At 45.1% G+C, this 19,227-nt stretch overlaps 1 protein-coding gene across 4 annotated transcripts in view; it reads right to left on the bottom strand.

The window, feature by feature from the left end:
* Positions 1–19,227, bottom strand: part of CYLD (CYLD lysine 63 deubiquitinase) — a 491,869-nt gene that overhangs the window by 339,724 nt on the left and 132,918 nt on the right. For all 4 annotated transcript variants that reach the window (XM_078670509.1, XM_078670506.1, XM_078670508.1 and 1 more), the window contains one exon: positions 12,091–12,393. In XM_078670509.1, coding sequence (XP_078526635.1) covers positions 12,091–12,393 — 303 coding nt within the window. The remainder of the gene's footprint in view (positions 1–12,090; positions 12,394–19,227) is intronic.

The raw sequence follows: 19,227 nt of genomic DNA, 5'->3' as shown, positions 1-19,227 counted from the left end.
TGCGGCGGTGGTCTGGGGTGGAGACTTTAATGTCACTCTATCGGCGAATTTGGATCGGTCGGGCTCCTATATGTCCCACCCTCGAGCAGCTGCAGCTCTCACGTCTATTTTAACTGATAACGCTATTTACGATGCTTAAGGCCACTTCCGCCCGATGCTCGGGAGGGCACCTGCTTCACTGGCTGTTGGTCGCAAATTGATTTTTGGCTGACCTCGCCGGATCTTCTGTCTTGGCTCGCCAATTTCAGTGCACATGGCTCGCACCTTATGCAATCATGCACCTGTCCAGATTCGTCTCAGGCCTCCTCATTTCCAGTGATGGGCCTTCACTTGGCATCCCCCCCCTAACGCCCTCCGGGACTCTGCTTTTTGTGCGGACATCCAAGCCACGATAACCAATTATTTTGCTTTAAACACGGGATCCGTTGGCTCTGCCTCCACCTTATCGGAAGGGTTTAAGGCCGTCATTCGGAGTGAATGTATTTCTAAACAGGCCGGTGTCCCCCGCTCTATTTGTACCACTCTAGCTAAGCTCGAGGAGGAAATTGAGGACCTGGATGCTGCCAAGGCAGCACACCCCAGTCCTGAGACGCTGGCGCTATTACGCCAAAAACACACCGAATTCACGGATTAGGCTGGCAGCGAACTGTCTTTTTTGAGCATAGAGGGTCGGGCGCGTCGCTTTAGTGAGGGGGACCGCCCGGGCGTACTCTTGCCAACCTTCTTTGTCCGCTGCGAGCAGCCTCCTATATAATGGTCCTCAGCGATGGTGGCCCGGACAGGACGACCTCAAAGGAGGACATAAAACCGCCCTTTCTCGATTTTTATTCACAACTCTATACTGCCGGTACTCCTCTGCCGCGGGATGATTTTGATCAATACTTTGAATCTATTGCGCTGGTCTGGCTGGAAGACTACCGCCGTAAATTCCTCGATGAACCGTTTTCCAGGGAGGAAATACTGGCTGCCATCAGTAGTCTACCTGGAGAGAAGGCCCCTGGCCTGAATGGCCTGCCAGCCTAGTTCTACAAAACGTTTGCCGATCTCTTGGATCCACATCTGGCGGCTATGTACAATGAATCTTTTGACACCGGTCTCTTCCCGCCATCCCTGCGTGAGGCGTTAATAACCTTGCTTCTCAAACCCGACAAGCCTGCTGACCATCGTGACTGATACCGCCCTCATTCCCTTATAAACATAGATAATAAAACTTTTGCTAAATTGATCGCCTCCCGCCTTCTTTTACTCATGCCCACCATTGCTTCCCCGATCAATCAGGTTTCATTCTCAGAAGGGCAACCTCGCACAACCTCCATACTATCTTCTCAGTTTTGCATCAAATTAATCCTAACCTAGCGGCGGTGCCTGCCCTTTTGGGCGCAACTAAGGCATTCGATACGCTGGAGTGGCCCTTTTTATTTTACATCTTGCCGCGCATGGGCTTCAGTGAAATCTTTCTGCGTACGGTTAAACTCCTTTACACCAATCCCTCGGCACGTCTCCGCATTAACAGTCAGGTCTCTGACCCTATTCGTATTGCTCGTGGCACACACCAGGGGTGCCCGGTATCGCCCATGCTCTTTGCCATCGCAATGAAGCCCGTGGCTACCAGGATTCGGCAGCACCACACCCACAGGGGTATTGGCTTCTCGTCTCGCTCCCTGCTTGCCTCAATGTACGCGGACGATGTTACCCTATATGTCCCCAATCCCCAGGAGATCCTCAGCCCCTGGTCCGTGAAATCATACGCTTTGGCAGGCTTTTGGGCATCCAGGTGAAATGGAGCAAGTCTGGTCTGTTCCCCTTCACGGATGCCATAGTGCCATTCCCACCCGACTTCTCGTTCGTGTGGGCTTCTGGCCCCACGCGCTATCTGGGCATCTGGCTGTGTAGGGACCTGGATGAACACCTGGATGAACTGTGGAGGTCTAACTTCGGGTGTGCAGTGGACTGGCTGGAATCCAGGTTTCCATTGTGGAACTGACTTCCGCTATCCTTGGCGGCACGAATCGCAATCGCCAAAATGGTGGTCTGTCCTAAATTTCTCTGTTTCTCAACATCCCTATCCCTCTCACCTCCCACTTTTTCGCAAATTACGCTCCCTAATCATTTTGCTCGTTTGGGCGGGTAAGCAGCCAAGAGTAGCTTATGATATCCTTACTCTCCCCATGTCTGCTGGTGGGATGGGCACGCCTGACTTCAGGATCTATGCCTTGTGTGCCCAGGCCAGCTTCCTGCATTTTTTAATTCACCCTACCCCTTATCAGCCTCACGTTGCAGTCGAGACGGATGTAGCTTCTCCCTGGCCTTTGTCCACGGCTTTGTTCGCTCCCGCGGTTCGCCCTCGGGCGGAAGTCGACACGATCGAGACGCTGTGATGGGCCTGGTCTGGCCTGTGTCGGCTTTCTAGCATCCCTTGGCTTTCTGCCAACTCCGTGCCAATAGTAAACCACCCGGATTTCCCCTCGCTTCAGTCTTCCAGCATGTCCAGACATGCGACGCAGTTGGGTTTGAGGACAGTTGCGGATTTATACCCAGAGAACACCTTCTTCTCTCTTCCTGACTCCTCAGGGCTGTTGGACACGCTCTTATTCTACCAGCTGCGTGCCACTTGCCGGAAACTGCACCCCACATTCCCTCAGCCCCCACCCACCATGCCAGCTCTGGATTTCATATATTCTTCCCCGTCGCCGCACAAATTAGTCATCAAACAATACGCTTTCACCCTGGTGCCCGCCCCAGCTTCCTCGGATCGTGCGCGGGAGGCATGGGGTGAGGATCTCGGTATCGACATTTTGCGGACTGACTGGCTATATTGCTGTAATAAGACGAAAAAGCTGTCACCGGATTACTGTCTCCGTCTGATCCATTTCATATATTTGCCGAGGCAGTACCGCACCCCAGTGCAGCTCCACAGGCTTGGGCTAATTCCTGGGGACAATTGTGTGCGTTGGGCTGCCCCCGCAGCGGACTTTGGCCATTTAGCGTGGCTATGCACTAAGGTCTCTGAGTACTGGCGGGTGGTTTGTTTGGTTTGTTCCACCATCTCTGATATCATCGGCGCAGCAGTGCACCTCGATCCACCCCTGTGCCTTCTCGGCTTTGTTCAATTCAGGTAAACACAAGAGAGAGTACCCCACTATCACCAGGGAACAGGGTACAGTGACAACTTAGTCAGAGGGAAATCCCTGGGCGTGCGTTAAAGCAATTACGTGTTGTATTGCTCTATTCGTTCTATCCAGTCATGCACATTTCTCTGTTAACAGACTTCAATATATGAAAATAAAAAATAGTTTTCCACACTAAAAATGAACGTTCACAGTCTTTTTATTGTTCTAAAACGCGAAGACTCCTCTTCACACAAACAAAGGTTACAATTTCAAAGAAAAATTTCTTTGAACAAGTACAAAAAGGTTACATAGACAATTAATAACAAATTGTAGCATAAATGGTCAAAAAACAATATCACATTCGGCAATAAATCTTTTTAACTAATAATCTGAGCTTTCCCCTCATGTTTAGCTCTCTGTCAGTTTAGCGCCATGAAACCGCTGGTGTACGTGCGCTGTATAAATAATTTTAAATAGGAAAAATAGAAAATAGACATTCATTAAAATTATATAACATGAGATAAAAAGAGAAGATAATCAATACAGATACAATACAAAAATACTATTGGATCCTTTTCGCAAACCCCCTAACCTTGTGGCCTTAAGATTCTCCCGCCACTGTTTTTTCTAGATCCACTGGTCTTGTTTTTATATTGGTGGTACAATAAACAGTAAAAATAATGTATGAGTATCTGTTATTTCCTTGACCTTGGTTGGATTCTAATACACAAAAATGTTCAATTCTGTCCTGATGTGTCTTGACGTCTGATCTTGATGCTGCTGGTCCTCACTAGGCGCAGGGTGGCCATGTGTTGGTCGGCATGCCCCTAAAGCAGAGAGTTGGTTGGAGGATGTCTCGCGGTGCCAGACTCTCCTATCGGAGTTCGGGGATTTAATGCCTGCCACATCTCGTCCAGTTGACATTTGGGGCCCTCTGGTTACCTATCTCCTTTCCCGTTCCCACCCCAGTGGCGCTGCCTCTTCCGCTCTCCCCGCCGGCCCTGTGTCCGCGGCGGCCGCCGGTGCTGGTCAGTGACGGCTCTCTCCCTATTCATAAGCGCCCCCACTCCTTTCTTAGTTCCCTCATTGATGTTGCTATTTTGTGTGTGTTCCCCCTGGGGGGAGGGACCCTGGTGCAGTGGAGCTGTGCTTTGAGCTGCAGTATTGCACGGTGTATTGTGTCTGCCATGATTTTTCCCAATAAAGGTTTTTGAAAAATTAAAAAAAAATAATAATAATTTTAAGTGTTAGCTGCACACCAAATACAAGAGATCGAAGGGCCAATGTGTTAGAACACATATGGATCCAAGAACAATGTTAGATGCTTCTTTTCATGTTGCCTTTTTATTCTTGGTCTGGTTATTTTTGTGCACTTGTACCACAGCCAACCCCAGTTTCTTCCAAAGCCAGTAGGTCTCTCCTGGATGATCTATTGGCTTTGCCAATGCTTTTTGCTGGCCATTTTCTATTTTTTTTACTGATCTAACATGGCAGACACTCTGAAACTGGCACCATTTTCTCAAAACTGTAAATTTATTTCAATGTTTTCAATCTTTATAAATGATATATAGTTTTTCCAAACACCTTTCACTCAGGAAACTCTATACAGGATTTAAAAAGAAGAAAGAAGCCTCAGAATGTAAGGGGGAATGATTGCCAAGGCCCAATTTACTTTCTACGAGGTTCATCCATTTGGTCTTATGCAGTAGCCCAGAGAACAAACTTGTACGCCTCTAAATGGATCGCTAGGTACACCTTGTGCCGCAGATGGCCCTTCCCCAGAGCTATAAAAGCCTTTGTGTGCCTAATCGTGTGCCTTCATGCAATATGTGGAATGCAGTAGATAAAACAAGTTACTTACCTTCAGTAACGCCTTATCTGGTAGAGGCCCTATTTAGCCGGACATTCCTTACCTTAGAATCCCTAGGCATCAGACTGGATCTGGAAATGGTTTGTGAGCAGTACACCTGCACACCGGTCGTAGCTGTCGTTTGCCTCCTCGTGGAGTCGTCCGTGACGTAAATGACATTTGTGGTGCCTATATAGGAGGCGCGCTGGTGTCAGTTACTATACGTGACTTTCTACGCCAGAAGTGTGGTGCCACGGAGTACACTGACCCCTGGTGTGGAAAACTAGGGCCCTGGAATTGGAAAGCCCTGTCTTGAGACATCCGTTTCCAGTGCATGGAATACGGGTGGGTCTGTAAGTAATATGCGCCTTGATACTCTCTATCAGATATGATGTACCAGGAGGTTAGTAACATGTTCATCTGATAGAGACTTCTAGCTGCAGATTCCTTACCTTAGAATAGGTACCCAAGCAATACCTCCCCAGAGGTGGGTCTCGGGAACAATTTTACACAAGGAAGTTCTGCAGGATCAAACGGGCAAAATGCCCATCCCTACAGACCTGACTGTCCAGGCAGTAGTGTTTAGTAAACGTGTGCAAGGAAGCTCACTGTGCCACCCGGTCTAAATCGTCGTTTGTTAACACACACTTGCTTTTGTCACTTAAAAAAAATTATTTAACTTCATAATGAAATACTTGGAAATGGCCTGTATGGTACTTACCGGTGTTGTAAAGACTGTGTGGAAAAGTACCAAGTGACAAAGGCTGCATGGTAAAGTTAACATACCTTCAGCAAGATGTGAAGATGGCCATGGATTTTCTTCAGAGCCTGGGGTTTATGATCAACATAAACAATTCAGATTGAAAAGACCAGTTTAGTGTGGGGCCTTTCAGAGTCCGAAGTTACATTATCTGTGAAAAAACTCACTAATTCAGAGTTGGTGGCCTTCTCAGAGGAAGCAAAAATAAACATTTATTGATGGCAAGACCACATGGATACCTGGAATGGGAAGGCAATCTTCGCATCCCTCTAATGGTCCGTGCGTCTTGAGGATTCCCTGCGATCAGTTTCCCGATCGGTGTTCCGGCGGGATCGCATCAACAGAAATTGCGTTTGAAGTCTCCCGATCTGTCGGCGGGTCCATCTCCGTTTTTCCAACACAGCCACAAACAGAACACTTTCATGTGTCGCCTGATTATACAAAGACGTGGCCTGACCAACATCTTTTGATACCATTGATGTTCCCTTCTTACTTTGAGAGTTTCTCTACCATGTATCCAGTATTCCATACTACATGGTAACCCGCCCCACCCCAGTCCTGATGAAAACCCCCTAGTAAGGTATCATCCTGTGCCTGCATCTATTCGTGGGTCGAAACGTCAACAGCTTTTTGCACTCTCAGCTTCCTTCCGCATATGTATCATTGGATTGTACTACTTTTTTGGAAGTATGATGCCTATTTAGTATACTTGAATCGCTGGTACTGATGTTTGTAAATCGAATGATTTTACAGTATACTAAGGTCGTTTGACCATTGTTATGTCACTTGTCTAAATCTTCCCACACTCCTCCCTACACCAGCACTTCCTTCTCCCCTTCCGTCCTGGGGCACGAAATACGCTTGAACTGTATACATTTATTTGTAATGAAACTTACCCACACATTGTGATTAAACAACAATGTTGTGACAACCTTAAGATTCATGTCTATTTTTACTACTTGTACTTATTTTCTTTACTCTTTACGTTCTGGGACCCCTCTTCTCAGTACTACTCAAACCCAGGTCCCAGTGACTACTATTGTGTACAACCGCCTGTTTATAACATATCGCAAGTAAGTGGCATGGAGGGGGGTACTCTCGAAGGGGAAGGAGTAGCCCCTTTGGCCAATCTGAAAACCCACTTTTCCGATGGTATGGACTGCCTGTGGCGAAGGTGATGGCGAAACCTGCAGCCCACTGGATGCCCATGATGGTAAGCGGACATACCAGGAGAGTTTGGATGCTACAGCTGATAGGGGGTTGGTGGACTGACCTGACCGCTGGCTGCACGACCCACGGAGCCAGTTGGTGCAGTGTCTACGGCCACGCGAAGACTGGACAGTTTGCATGCCATGGTGACTGGGCGGGTAAGGATGAGGCTGTAAGCCCCTACTGTGGACACGAAAGGAGCAAACGGCCGATTGAGGGTGACAAGGGGTCATGGAAAGTACCAGGCTATTTCCCTGCTGTCCTTAAAACGCTCCAAAAACTGAATCCACCTCGTCTTCAAAGAGAAGGAAGCCATTAAAGGGCATGTACATAAGAGAGGGTTGGACATCCCCCGAAAAGCCAGTCTTTCTCAACCAGGCATGGCACCGTAAGGCTACCGTCAATGAAATCACTCTGTCTAGTGTGTCTAGTCCACATCATATTGCAAACTTCACTGCATCTGTCCCATCTGTAACAGCCTCAGAAAGTATGGTCCGAGCCTTCTCTGGGGCTGTTGGCAGCACCTGCACAACTGTATCCCACAGGGTGTGGGAATAGCAGCCCAAAAGGTAAGTGGTGTTCACAGACCCCAGTGCCAGGCTGGCGGAAGAAAACATTTTCTTCCCCAAAGCTGTCCATTCTCTTGGATCCCCTAACCGGAGGTACGGTAGTGAATGCACCTTATGGCTAGCTAGAATAACAGAATAACCTCCTGGACTTGTCAGAATAAACTCATTGACTTGGTAGACGGAGACAGTTTAGGCTAAAGTTCTTCTACAAACCAGACATACTGTGATAAATGGTCCAATATGCCATCAGCAAGTCAGGGAACACAAATTGAGCTATTTTATCACTGGGTAGCAGCACCCTTTTCATTACAAATCGATCTAAAACAGGGGGAACAGGTGATTTCTGAAACAGGCCTAATAGCACATGATTGGCTTTTTGGTGACCTGTTGGTTAAGGGGGGTGAGCAAATCGGTCAGCACATTTACAGCACTGGATAAGACAAGGAGCTCTATGAGAAAGGTTTTAAGCCCATATACGTTTGGGAAGGCCAGAGGTGGCAGGCGGAACTTGCCCAGCCAATAATAAGACCAAGGTTCTGCAGAAGTACCTAGGAGTCAGCAAAGGAATATAAGGGAAGGGCCAGAAGAGGTTTGAAACGTATTCTCGTCAATCGTTGGAATGAATTGAGGGAGAATCACGAGAAACTCCAAACATGGAGTTTGGGCCAAATATTAAAGTGAGCCTGATTTATGCCTCCCAGGTACAGTTGGGGAAATGAATAAGAAAACTCTTTCACAACAGCCAGCTTCTGATAAGGAAAGCATGGATATAGCAGACTCAATAATTTACCTTAACTACATGATTACCAAGTCCCAGGATCTGCTCACCCTTCAAGAACGAATATCAGTTGTTAACAAGCAGGTTGTGGGGAAAATTACAATGCATTACACAATATGTTGACCTTTACAACAATTTAATTACAATGTTGTACTTTTACAACGTGAAACTACTGGCATTGATAGAGATTTATATATCTATAAATATATATTTTTTCTCTTTTCCATCTGCTTAAATGGTGGGAATCCCTTTTTCATATAAATAAATATATATATCCTTTTACTTGGGCAAACAGCCATACAATCTGCCTATCTATTTATATCCATCCATAAAATGTACACCCCACTAACCATCCCTAAATCCTAAAAAAAATATTTAAAAAACTCACAACCCCTTACCTCTACCTACCCATAATTTAAAAACTCCTTAACCAACTCTAAATCCTAAAAACCCCTTAAGGCTATCCATTACTAAATCCAAAAACACCTCACCCTACCCTGCACCTTAAAACCCATTACTGTCCATCACCCCATACCAATCCTGAACCCTAAAAAATCCCTTGCTAACCATTATCTCTGACCATCACAGAATACTAAAAACCCTCAACAACTTCTTACCCTACCCATCCCTGAACCCTATACACACCTTACCCATACCCATCCTTGAACCCTAAAACATCCTTACTATCCCTTACTCTACTGATCCCTAAACCCTAAAAATCCTTTACTACCCCTTATCCCTACCAAACCCTGAACCTTAAAAACCCATTATTACCCTTATTTAAGTGACATAAGCAATTTCTACATATGTATATGTGTATATATATTTTATCTATACACATAAAAATATATATTTACATATACCTATATTGATCATTTTAAATGTGTGTTTATATATGTGTACATAAACACACACAAACACACACACTTGCTTTTGTCACTTAAATTTTTTTTTTTACTTCATAATGAAATACTTGGAAATGGCCTATATGGTACTTACCGGTGTTGTAAAGACTGTGTGGAAAAGTGCCAAGTGACAAAGGCTGCATGGTAAAATTAACAAACCTTCAGCAAGATGTGAAGATGGCCATGGATTTTCTTCAGAGTCTGGGGTTTATGATCAACATAAACAATTCAGATTGAAAAGACCAGTTTACTGTGGGGCCTTTCAGAGTCCGAAGTTACATTATCTGTGAAAAAACTCACTAATTCGGAGTTGGTGCCCTTTTCAGAGGAAGCAAAAATAAACATTTATTGATGGCAAGACCACATGGATACCTGGAATGGCAAGGCAATCTTCGCATCCCTCTAATGGCGTCTGATGTAATTAGGCTGAGTGATGGTCTTTTGTAGGGATGTTTAAACTGCTGGATGGTCTACATATTACACACATGAGAACATTGTCTCACTGTGCATTTGTGCTGCTGACTACTATTGCTATGTTCATGATCATTTCAGCGTTAAATTAGGTTTCTGTTTAGATCATGATGCAATGTAGAGCCTCTGAGTCAGCCTCTAGCTTTTCCAGGGTGAATGAGAATAGATGAGGATTTTTTTGGGTGGGCACTAGACCATTGCATAGTTTGGAAGTGTCCCTTTGTGTCCCTAGCAACGGACCACACAGCTGGTGTCCATACCTTGAGAAAATGTCATACACTGCACGCATTATAGAATCATGTTACTAGGTTTCTTTAATGAGTACGCATACCAAGCGCTTGCCTTACTTACTAGATGAACCTTATTCATGCACCTATATCGACTAGTACTGAGACATGGTTGACCACTACTGAGTTCAGAAGGAACTATATTTCACTAGTCTTTTATAATAAGGAAGAGTGGATGCAGGTAGTTGATCTAATTAGGAGTAACAATCCTTCACAGGATGAGAAGAAGCAGACATAAAATTATTTAACATTTTTGTAGGTCGTATTGTTCACTCAGGTCTTGAAACGTATGTGATTTAATAACATTCTGGCCTCTTTTTTAGCATGGTTACTTTCAGGTTCGGACAGAAATAGTTGGATTACTAATTTCATTTCTGCTATAGCCCTTATTTTGCAAAAAGAACTATTAATGGACAGAATGCAGAACAATGTCATACATTCACCCCAGTACAGAGATCTGGGCCTAAATCCATCGTTCTTTTGCTCACCATGCCATTCCAGTTTGGACCCAGCCATATGCAAATCAGTCTTGACACTGCGCCCAATGGGAACAGTCCAGCCCGAACTGCCAGGCCACGTCCTCCCTGTCCTAGAAACAAGCATCCTGGACCGGTTTCGGGCTTTCACCCCTCTTCAGACAGGATAGCCTGAATCCAGTGACATGGAGAGCACAGGACTCACGTCTGAGCATACAATTGCAAAAAGAACTATTGATGGACAGAATGCGGAACAATGTCATACATTGACCCCAGTACAGAGATCTGGGCCGAAATCCACTGGATTCAAGCTAGCCTGGCTGATGATGGCTGATTAGCCAGAAACCGGTCCCAGGATGCTTGTTTCCGGTCCAGGGAAGACCTGGCTTGGCAGTTCGGGCTGGACTGTTCCCATGAGGCACAGGGTCTGACTGATTTGCATAAGGCCATGTCTGAACTGGGGTGGCGGAGTGAGCTAAGGAATAATGATGGATTAAACCCAGATCAGTTGACTGGGGGTGAGTGCTTGCAATGTTCAACACTCCGTCCATCATCCCCTTTGGTTTTGCTTGTTCGCCCTAAGTTGGCAGGGTATGCCCAGACGTGGGTCCCTTGCTCACTTTGCCACTGGATTCAAGCTAGCCTGGCTGATGACGGCTGATTAGCCAGAAACTGGTCCCAGGATGCTTGTTTCCAGTCCAGGGAAGACATGACTTGGCAGTTCGGGCTGGACTGTTCCTATGAGGCAGAGATTCAGACTGATTTGCATACGGCCATTTCTGAACTGGAGTGGCGGAGTGAGCTTAAAGAATGATAATGGATTAAACCCAGATCAGTTGACTGGGAGTGAGTGCTTGCAATGTTCAACACTCCGTCCATCATCCCATTTGGTGTAGCTTTTATTTTGAACATGTTCTATTAAGAATGCGTTACCCATTCAACATCTGTTCTTAAAGAGGTGTTGTATTATTAGAAAAAAAACAAATTCTGGGCTAGTGCAAATTCTTTTAAATTGCTAACTGCGTGTAACACTAAGCAAATGACCCATCAATGAATATAAAGAGACCATATTATTACGGTAGTGTGTGACTAGGTGTCTTTCTTGGATTATACACTCTCACCTAAAATTTTCTTTAAATGTTTGCATCTCTTAAAACACACGTTTTAATATCAGCCTCTACCCAAACTAAAATGTGACGTTTTGGAAAGAGCATTTTTATTGGACTTGAAAACGGAGAGGATGTGGTTACGCACACGAGGGAGACAGTCTAGTCTATTTTCTGTTTTGGACTATTTCTACGTGACTGAGGCAGGTGCTGGTTAAAATGTGTTTTCTAATCACCTTTGACTTGCAATAAATATCCTATGCCTTGGGCAAAATAACACAATGTACGTTCACCTCAAAGCAAAAAGAGTTCTGGTATGACACTGTAAACAGTACAAATTAACCTTCAAACAAATAACCTTGAAGACCCCCTTCATTTAAAACTAAGTACACGGGCCTCCCGTACACCTACTGAAACAAAGGTAGGCTTCACGGACATCAGAAACAATGGGAGCCAAAAGCTCCTTTTTCATTAACGTGCAACTGTATGGGTTGGGAGCAGCATTTTTAAATGCCTTCAAAAGTATTTTTTGCAAACAAAGGCAACAGAAAAAAAATGAAAGTATCTCACCATATCCACTCCGACAAAGAACCCCAAACTTTCCTTTCCAGGTAAGACGTCACAGAAAATGACTGTGCCAAATTCCATTCCTTCTCCAATTTTCAAAGAAACCCTGGAGTTGATATCCAAAGGTGGTACTTCAGCCTGTAAAGGGTCTATGGGGGATGCATAGTCAATCTCCAGGTCATCATCTTCTTCGTCATACAACTCAAGTTTGTCCAATGCAACAAAAACTCCACACTCTTCGTCGCACTTGAAAAGCTGTTTACTTTGGTAAGAACCATCAGTGAAGCCTTGACCACGTCCTTCATCCTAAAAAAATAAAATAATTAATTAACTCAAGGTTTATTTTCCCACTGATGGTACCTACTGTCATTAGGTTGCGACATAATAAACCTGGAAATCAAACTGATTAAGAAGCATAAGTGGGAAATAGAAGGAATGTCCTGTGAAAACACAGTAAAGTATTGCAAAAACATATTAAAATGTAAAAATAAGATGACTGCACAGTCAAAACATGCATTAAATGTAAACAATGTGTGTTCAATAATAAAAGCTGCATTACTATAAAATCAATTAAGTTGGAATTGTTTATACTTGCTACTAAAATGGGATCTTACATTATTTCAATGTTGTATTTTCATTAAAAAAAAAAATGTTTCTAATCAGGATCGGAGGCGAGGATTATGCCTGAACTTTCTTCACTTTTCACATATTTCAGCTGCCATTATCAAAACCATATAACAGGACTTAATTTCCCAAGAAACCTTAGGAAAAAGTCAAACAGTAAATTGTCCAATCCATAACCAGGGATCCATTTATAGTTCATCGTTCCTCTTACTGCCTCCTCTTTCTTCGCTGCTTCAGCAGCCAAGATAAGTCCCTTCAGCCTCTGGGCCATGTTATCGCTTGTGTTTTTTTACTGCATGTTGACAGAGTTATTGCCTTTGCCGTGTATAGTATTAATGCTAATTGCTTGTTTTCTTCCAGCATGACCGTGGGATCGTTTGTCACTCCTGGGCAGCCAGTTCTTGCCTTGATCTGGCGCTGCATGGTGAGAGCCACACGCTATGTGGTCCTCAAGCCAAAAGAGGGTGACGCATGGCTCAGGATATGAATCTAGTGCATTGCTACTCCCAACCGGCTCGTTCATTCCATTACAGAGCTGGACAAGAGCACAGTAGCCGGGAGTCTTGCGACTGAAGTGTTGCCCCTCAGGCCTGGAGCGTAGAATACCGATGGGGGTCCGCAATTACACATTTGCTGCGCTCTGGGCAAGCGCGCTATATTAAGCGCTCACTTATTACTGTGGGACACAGGCCCAGGTGGGCCTTTACTCTGCATATAATTGGGTGTGTGGTGTCCTGGGAGGTTAGCACTGTGTCACATTGGCCTTAGAGACCATCATAACTGCTTGGGAGACCCCAACATGTACATTGCGCTCTCATGGCATGGAAAGTCCTTATAAATACATTAGGAGACCCCAATAAGACAACTGCCTGCCTATTCATCTGTATACATAAAAAACAATGTCCCAATAGGTAAAATTAATAAAGTCAATTATTCAGGCATGCACATCGCATTGCAAGCAGGGGAGAAAAGGAGAACACTCATTTTGTTTTTAAATCAAGATATTCAATCATCTTCTATTATAATTATTTCTTGGTCGGTAATATACAGTTAGTGGCAGCACTGCATAAAATGAATTAAATGACAACCAAAACAGACTTGGTGCTCTAGAAAAAGTGACTGTGGTGGAAGTGGCGACGCAAGTGCAAGGGTCAACAGCATGAAAACGGCGCACTGTGACTCTGGTAAATAATATAAACAGTGAGTGGTTCAAATCATGTGACTGAGTAATATCACAGATTAAGATGATTTATTTCCATTATGTGAACCACGATTGGACGAGTACGCCAATTAATAAGCTGTGGAGTCGACGGCGTTTCGATCCAAGTAAATCAGGATCGTCATCAGGACAAGGTTGTTCAATTTAGGGCGTGCTGCAAAGGAACAAGAGTGTATCAAGACAGTGAACAAGGGACGGGGACGGAGGGGAGAGGAGAGGAACAATAATTACCTGGGGATTACCGGTGTGGTATGCGACCGGGGAAGGTCGTCAGAAATTATTTCCAATCTGCGTGGGGGCACTGTGATGGAAATAGAAAGTATCATGGGCTGAGTATACATGGATGTTCAATTAGATAGTCATAGCGTGAATAAACTCATGTTACTAACCAGCAATGAGCCCCTGGCGGCCGGTTCAGTTCGCCGTGAAACGGCGCGAGTCCTATGAGGGAGAGAGGGGATCGGGCAATAAAATTAGTGTACGTCCGATCGGAGGCCGAGGGTAGCATTGATACAGAAAGCCCGGCGGGCACGGACCTTTGTATCCTCACGCCGTGCAGGAACGAAGCCTGTGGTCTGGTGGGCGGGAGTTCTGTGAAAGAGACGGGGGATCGGGTTATCAAAATCAAGTTATTCCGATCAACAGGGAGGCAGGAGGGCAACCTGGAAGGGGAGCCCGAAGGGTACTGACCTTAAGTAGCTCGCGCCATGCAGGAACGAAGCCGGTCGTTCGGTGTGGGAGACCGTGAGTGAAGCGGTGATTGCTTCCGCATTCAGGCGGAGCCAGGCAGAGAACAGGGTGGATGACGGCGTGAGAGGGGGGCGTGGTTTGGACTGGGAAGGGAGGGTGGGCGGAAGGGGGATTGGGTGATGGTAGTGTCATCAGATTTATCCGCAAAGAAATGTCTTAATCTGATTCTTCTAAAGAATTTGAGTAGACTAGACTGGAGGTCAAGGAAATTGGTCCACCTGCCCTAAAACCCGCCGCTCAACCTGCTGGGGCGGTTCTGCTAACTGTTTGCCACGCCGTAGCAGGGGATAGTTGCTGGACAACAGGGGACTTCAACTCCCAGCAGCCCCATGTGGCACCCCCTGCTCACGTCATCCTACAGCGCCCGGAGGTGCTTAAAACAACCGGGCGCCTCCCGCAGCGCGGCCAAGGGCAGGCCTGTCCGCGCCCGTCAAAGCCAGGAAAAGGCAGGGCTGGGCCAGAAATCTAACATTGAGGCCCAGGAACCAAGGTACTGTTGTCCAGTCCATAACATCTTTTGGTTCTGCTTTTACTACCGTACAAGACTGGTGTCCTCCATATGGTTGGTTATCTATCCATGTGTTGCATTTTAACCTGTTTGCACCTTTAGTATACTTTTGTATATTGTTTAGTTATTTGTCTGGTATATCAACTGAGTCAACCACTCTATAGTAACTGACTTTCAACGGCCTATAAGCTAGTAATCATGGTTAGAAGGAAGACACAGCCAGCGGCACAAGGGTCAATAGCCGCAACAAAAACCACTATAACAACAATGGAAGCTTTTCTATCTAGGGCTGCCTTAGTTATTGATAAAGAGATCACACTGGTGAATAGGCGCCTTTCCAGATCGCCAGTCGGTTCTCTTCACCAACCTTGGGTAGGCCCTGTTAATAATAGCCATAACGTCATGTTGGAAGAACTAGAGGATACCCAAGATTGTTCGGATATAGATAAAGAAATACTGGTTGCGGACCCACAATTTCACTCACCTGAAGCCATGGGAAGGGTATTACCAAAGCCTTTGTCACCAGCGATAACTATTGTTAGCAGAAAGGGTCTGGGAACGTGGCCACTATAGGAGAGGGACGTCACGGAGATAAGAACACTGATAAAATTCACGAGCTTCTAAAATGTCCTAGTCCCCTTCTCTCTTCAAAGGTAGTGGGTAGCTTGGCAGTCAGTCGTAAGAGAAAAAGTAAAGATACCATGGGCCAAGCAAAAAAATCCAAACCTAATGACTCACCAATTTTAATTACCAGATCAGGGGGGATTTGCGAGGGAGATAAAACAACTATGGATACCTTTAAATCTCTATTGAGTTCTGTGTTGGAGGAAAATCTGGCTCCAATCATATCTAAGTTAAAGGATATTGAGCGTAGTCTTGCTGGGCTAACTAGGCAACAGGTGTCATCTTGCCCATTGGCCACTACAAGCAGCTTGACAAGTAAGCCTATCTATCCAGCTGATCCAACACACCCCTCAGGCGGTCATAATATCAACACTTCACCTAATCCCAGGGCTTCTAAGGGGGGAACCTGGGCAACGGGTTATCAACAAGGCCGATGGGGGGTACTACCGAGTGTTCTACATCCAATAGGCCTCCCCCAATGACAAACTCCAATCACACATCCCAGGGTCCTAGGAACGACAGTAGTAGGAAACAGAGTGATATGCTTACCGATGTCGCTAATTCTTCAGTATTAGATCTACCTCCTCAATCTACTCCATTGGTGGTAATCTTGGGGAATGTGCCGCCCCTTCCCCACGGTACCACGGAAGCATACTCCCAGCTTAAGAACAAGGTGACCCACTGGCTTTGTAACAATACATCAGTGGGCCCAGCAATAGATCGTAACATCATAATGGCACGTCGTGTGGGATGGGTGAAAAACTAAAGAAAGCCAGGAGGGGGGATTGTATTGTTGTAAATTTAAATGACCGCATGATTGTTGAGAGGTTATTTAGAGGAACCAGATCTGGTTTACCCAATACTGGTACTGGAATTCAGATCCTCCCCCTGGGTTTCTTTTATCAACCTGAGTGCCCAGATAGTAACATCCTATCCTCACATACCAGTTGGCATTTACATGGCCCACCAGCACATACCAGAGCTAGCCACCAGATCTCTCATACAGTCAACCGCGGTCTTCAGGGGAATTTTTACCCCTTACCCATTTCTTCAAAGCGCAATAGATTTGCAGCTCTTTCTTCATTAGAGGATTGCGACTGACTAAATACACCTACAGTGTTTGAAGAGCTCATGCCTCCTTCTAACTTCCAACATATAAGAGAAAGCCGTGCAGGAGAGTCTTGGGTTGGGGATTATACTGCTGTCCATATTGAGAGTCCAAAAATTGTCCCTGCTGTAGTCTCAGGTAATAAAGGAGTCCACAATGTAATCTCTTGGAATATTGCTGGGCTGGCAGGGAAATTTCAAGACCCCAAATGGATAGAGTTTATCAGGATATTCCCCGTGATTTGCCTACAGGAGACCTGGCTGGTGGATTGTGACCTTTTTTTAGAGGGCTATAAAGCTTTCTTCGTGCCGGCCGTACATTCATCTAGTGGCAGAGCTAAAGGTGGACTGGTCATATATACCACTTTAGCCCTGAAATGCGTAATCAATTTTATACCCAGCCTTAAACCCAACATTCAAGCAGTTATTTTGAAGTGAGGGAATGTGAAGCTGCTTCTGATTAATTTCTATAATGCTTTGAACAACACAGGACATAGGTCCTTAGCCGAACACTTGATAGTGAAAACATTTTCGCATAGACTTGAATAAGTACTATGGGTAGTCTTCCAATGCCCAGCCGGACAATGGAATTTTTATTAAAATAAATGCAAAGGATTAAACAAGAATAAGAGCACTGAAAAGTTGAAACAAGGGCACAATCCTGTACCAAGTGTGAAAGAAGAAGAATGAGAAGAAAACAAAGTAACAGGCAATAGCGTTGGAGCAAGTGGTGGCTTACAATACAGTGCACACTCCAGTAAGCACTACCCAGCAGTACATTGCATGGCGTTCATTGATCTTTCCTCCGGGTTCGATTGTGTAAACCAGGGGCAACTATGGGATCTCATGGGCGCCATGGAGGTGGAGCCTTCTCTGGTCAACTTTGTGAGGGACCTTCACAAGGATACTAAGGCAAAAGTTAGGTATTCGCTAGATCTTAAGGTATCCAGGGACTTTTCCGTTGAGAGAGGAGTGAGGCAGGGCTGTATTTTGGCCCCCTTCCTTTTTAATTTGTACATTAACGAGCTGGATGCATTTCTGGTTAAGACCGGTGTTGATTTTCCTTATGTTGGGCGTAGGGGTTTGCCCGTCTTGCTATATGCAGACAATACCGTCCTCTTGTTGAGAACTGCCAGAGGTCTACAGTCCCTACTGAATGCTTTCCATGGTTTTATGGCTGATCGTGATCTTGCCATTAATAACACCAAATCTTATATTATGCAGATAGGGGAGCGCCCCAAGAAACAGTATCCATTTGTGGTAAATGCAGAGAAAGTTCCCCTGACCACATCATTTTCTTACCTGGGAGTCTTATTCGACGATGAGTTAAAATGGGTCCCGTTGGTACAAAGGAAAAGAGGGGAGATAATTCGGGCCAACTCAGCAATATTCAACTTTGCGACTAAAATGGGCAAATGTCCAGTAGCCGCACTGTTGAAGATCTACCAGGCAAAAAGTGTTGCACTGGGTAGTTATGGCAGTGAATTATGGGGGTATGTACCAGCCGAATGTATCGGGGTGGCCGAAAACAGCGTCTTAAAGTGAACCTCTAACCTAATAGTTCACGAGGAAACTGGGTTACCCTTTATTGGCGATACTATAGCACTACGGCCTTTATTATTCTGGCTAAAGTGATGGCTAAACAAAGACCTGGCCCTTAACCATCAGCTGCTGAGAGAAGTGTTGTCTATGGACCATATGCTCGACATACCATGGTCTAAATATCTAAAAAGTTGTTTTACCGAGCTGGGGCGTCCGGACCTTTTTTCAAATCCTGATTCAATTGTTACCGCTGATGTTGAGATTGTTAAAAAAAACTTTTTATTACGGAAAAAAATAAACAGAAATGGTGTGAAACTGGTAAAACCCAGCATACGCAAATTTGCAATACTCAAAACCACACCCCTAATGGAGCCATATCTATCATGGCCCATAACAAGTCACGAGCGGTTTTTATTAACAAGGTTCCGGCTGGACTACTTCCATTTATTATTAGCTGTACCGAGGGGATCCCATAGAGGCCAGGTGTTACCTCCCTGCGGCTGCGACAACATGTCTCCGCAGGATATGGTGCACTTTTTATTTATTTGTCCTCTTTATATTGTTCCCCGGAGGTTCTTTTTGAAACCCCTACTAAAAAAATGTAATTTTAACCAGGTCCGCCCCGCCCTCTGCTATCTGCAAATGGTAAAACCTGAAAGCACTTTATACGTGGTTGGTTTTCTCAAATCAGCTTTAAAATTCAGAAACTGCAGAGAGACCTGACAGTTTTTATCTTGTCAATCTGTGTAAGTGAAATTAATTTGAT

Source organism: Lissotriton helveticus, chromosome 12 (genome assembly GCF_964261635.1).
Source record: "Lissotriton helveticus chromosome 12, aLisHel1.1, whole genome shotgun sequence".
In the NCBI taxonomy this organism is placed as follows: Eukaryota; Metazoa; Chordata; class Amphibia; order Caudata; family Salamandridae; genus Lissotriton; species Lissotriton helveticus.
The sequence above is the reverse complement of the archived record's forward strand: the minus strand, read 5'-3'. Positions and strand labels throughout refer to the sequence as shown.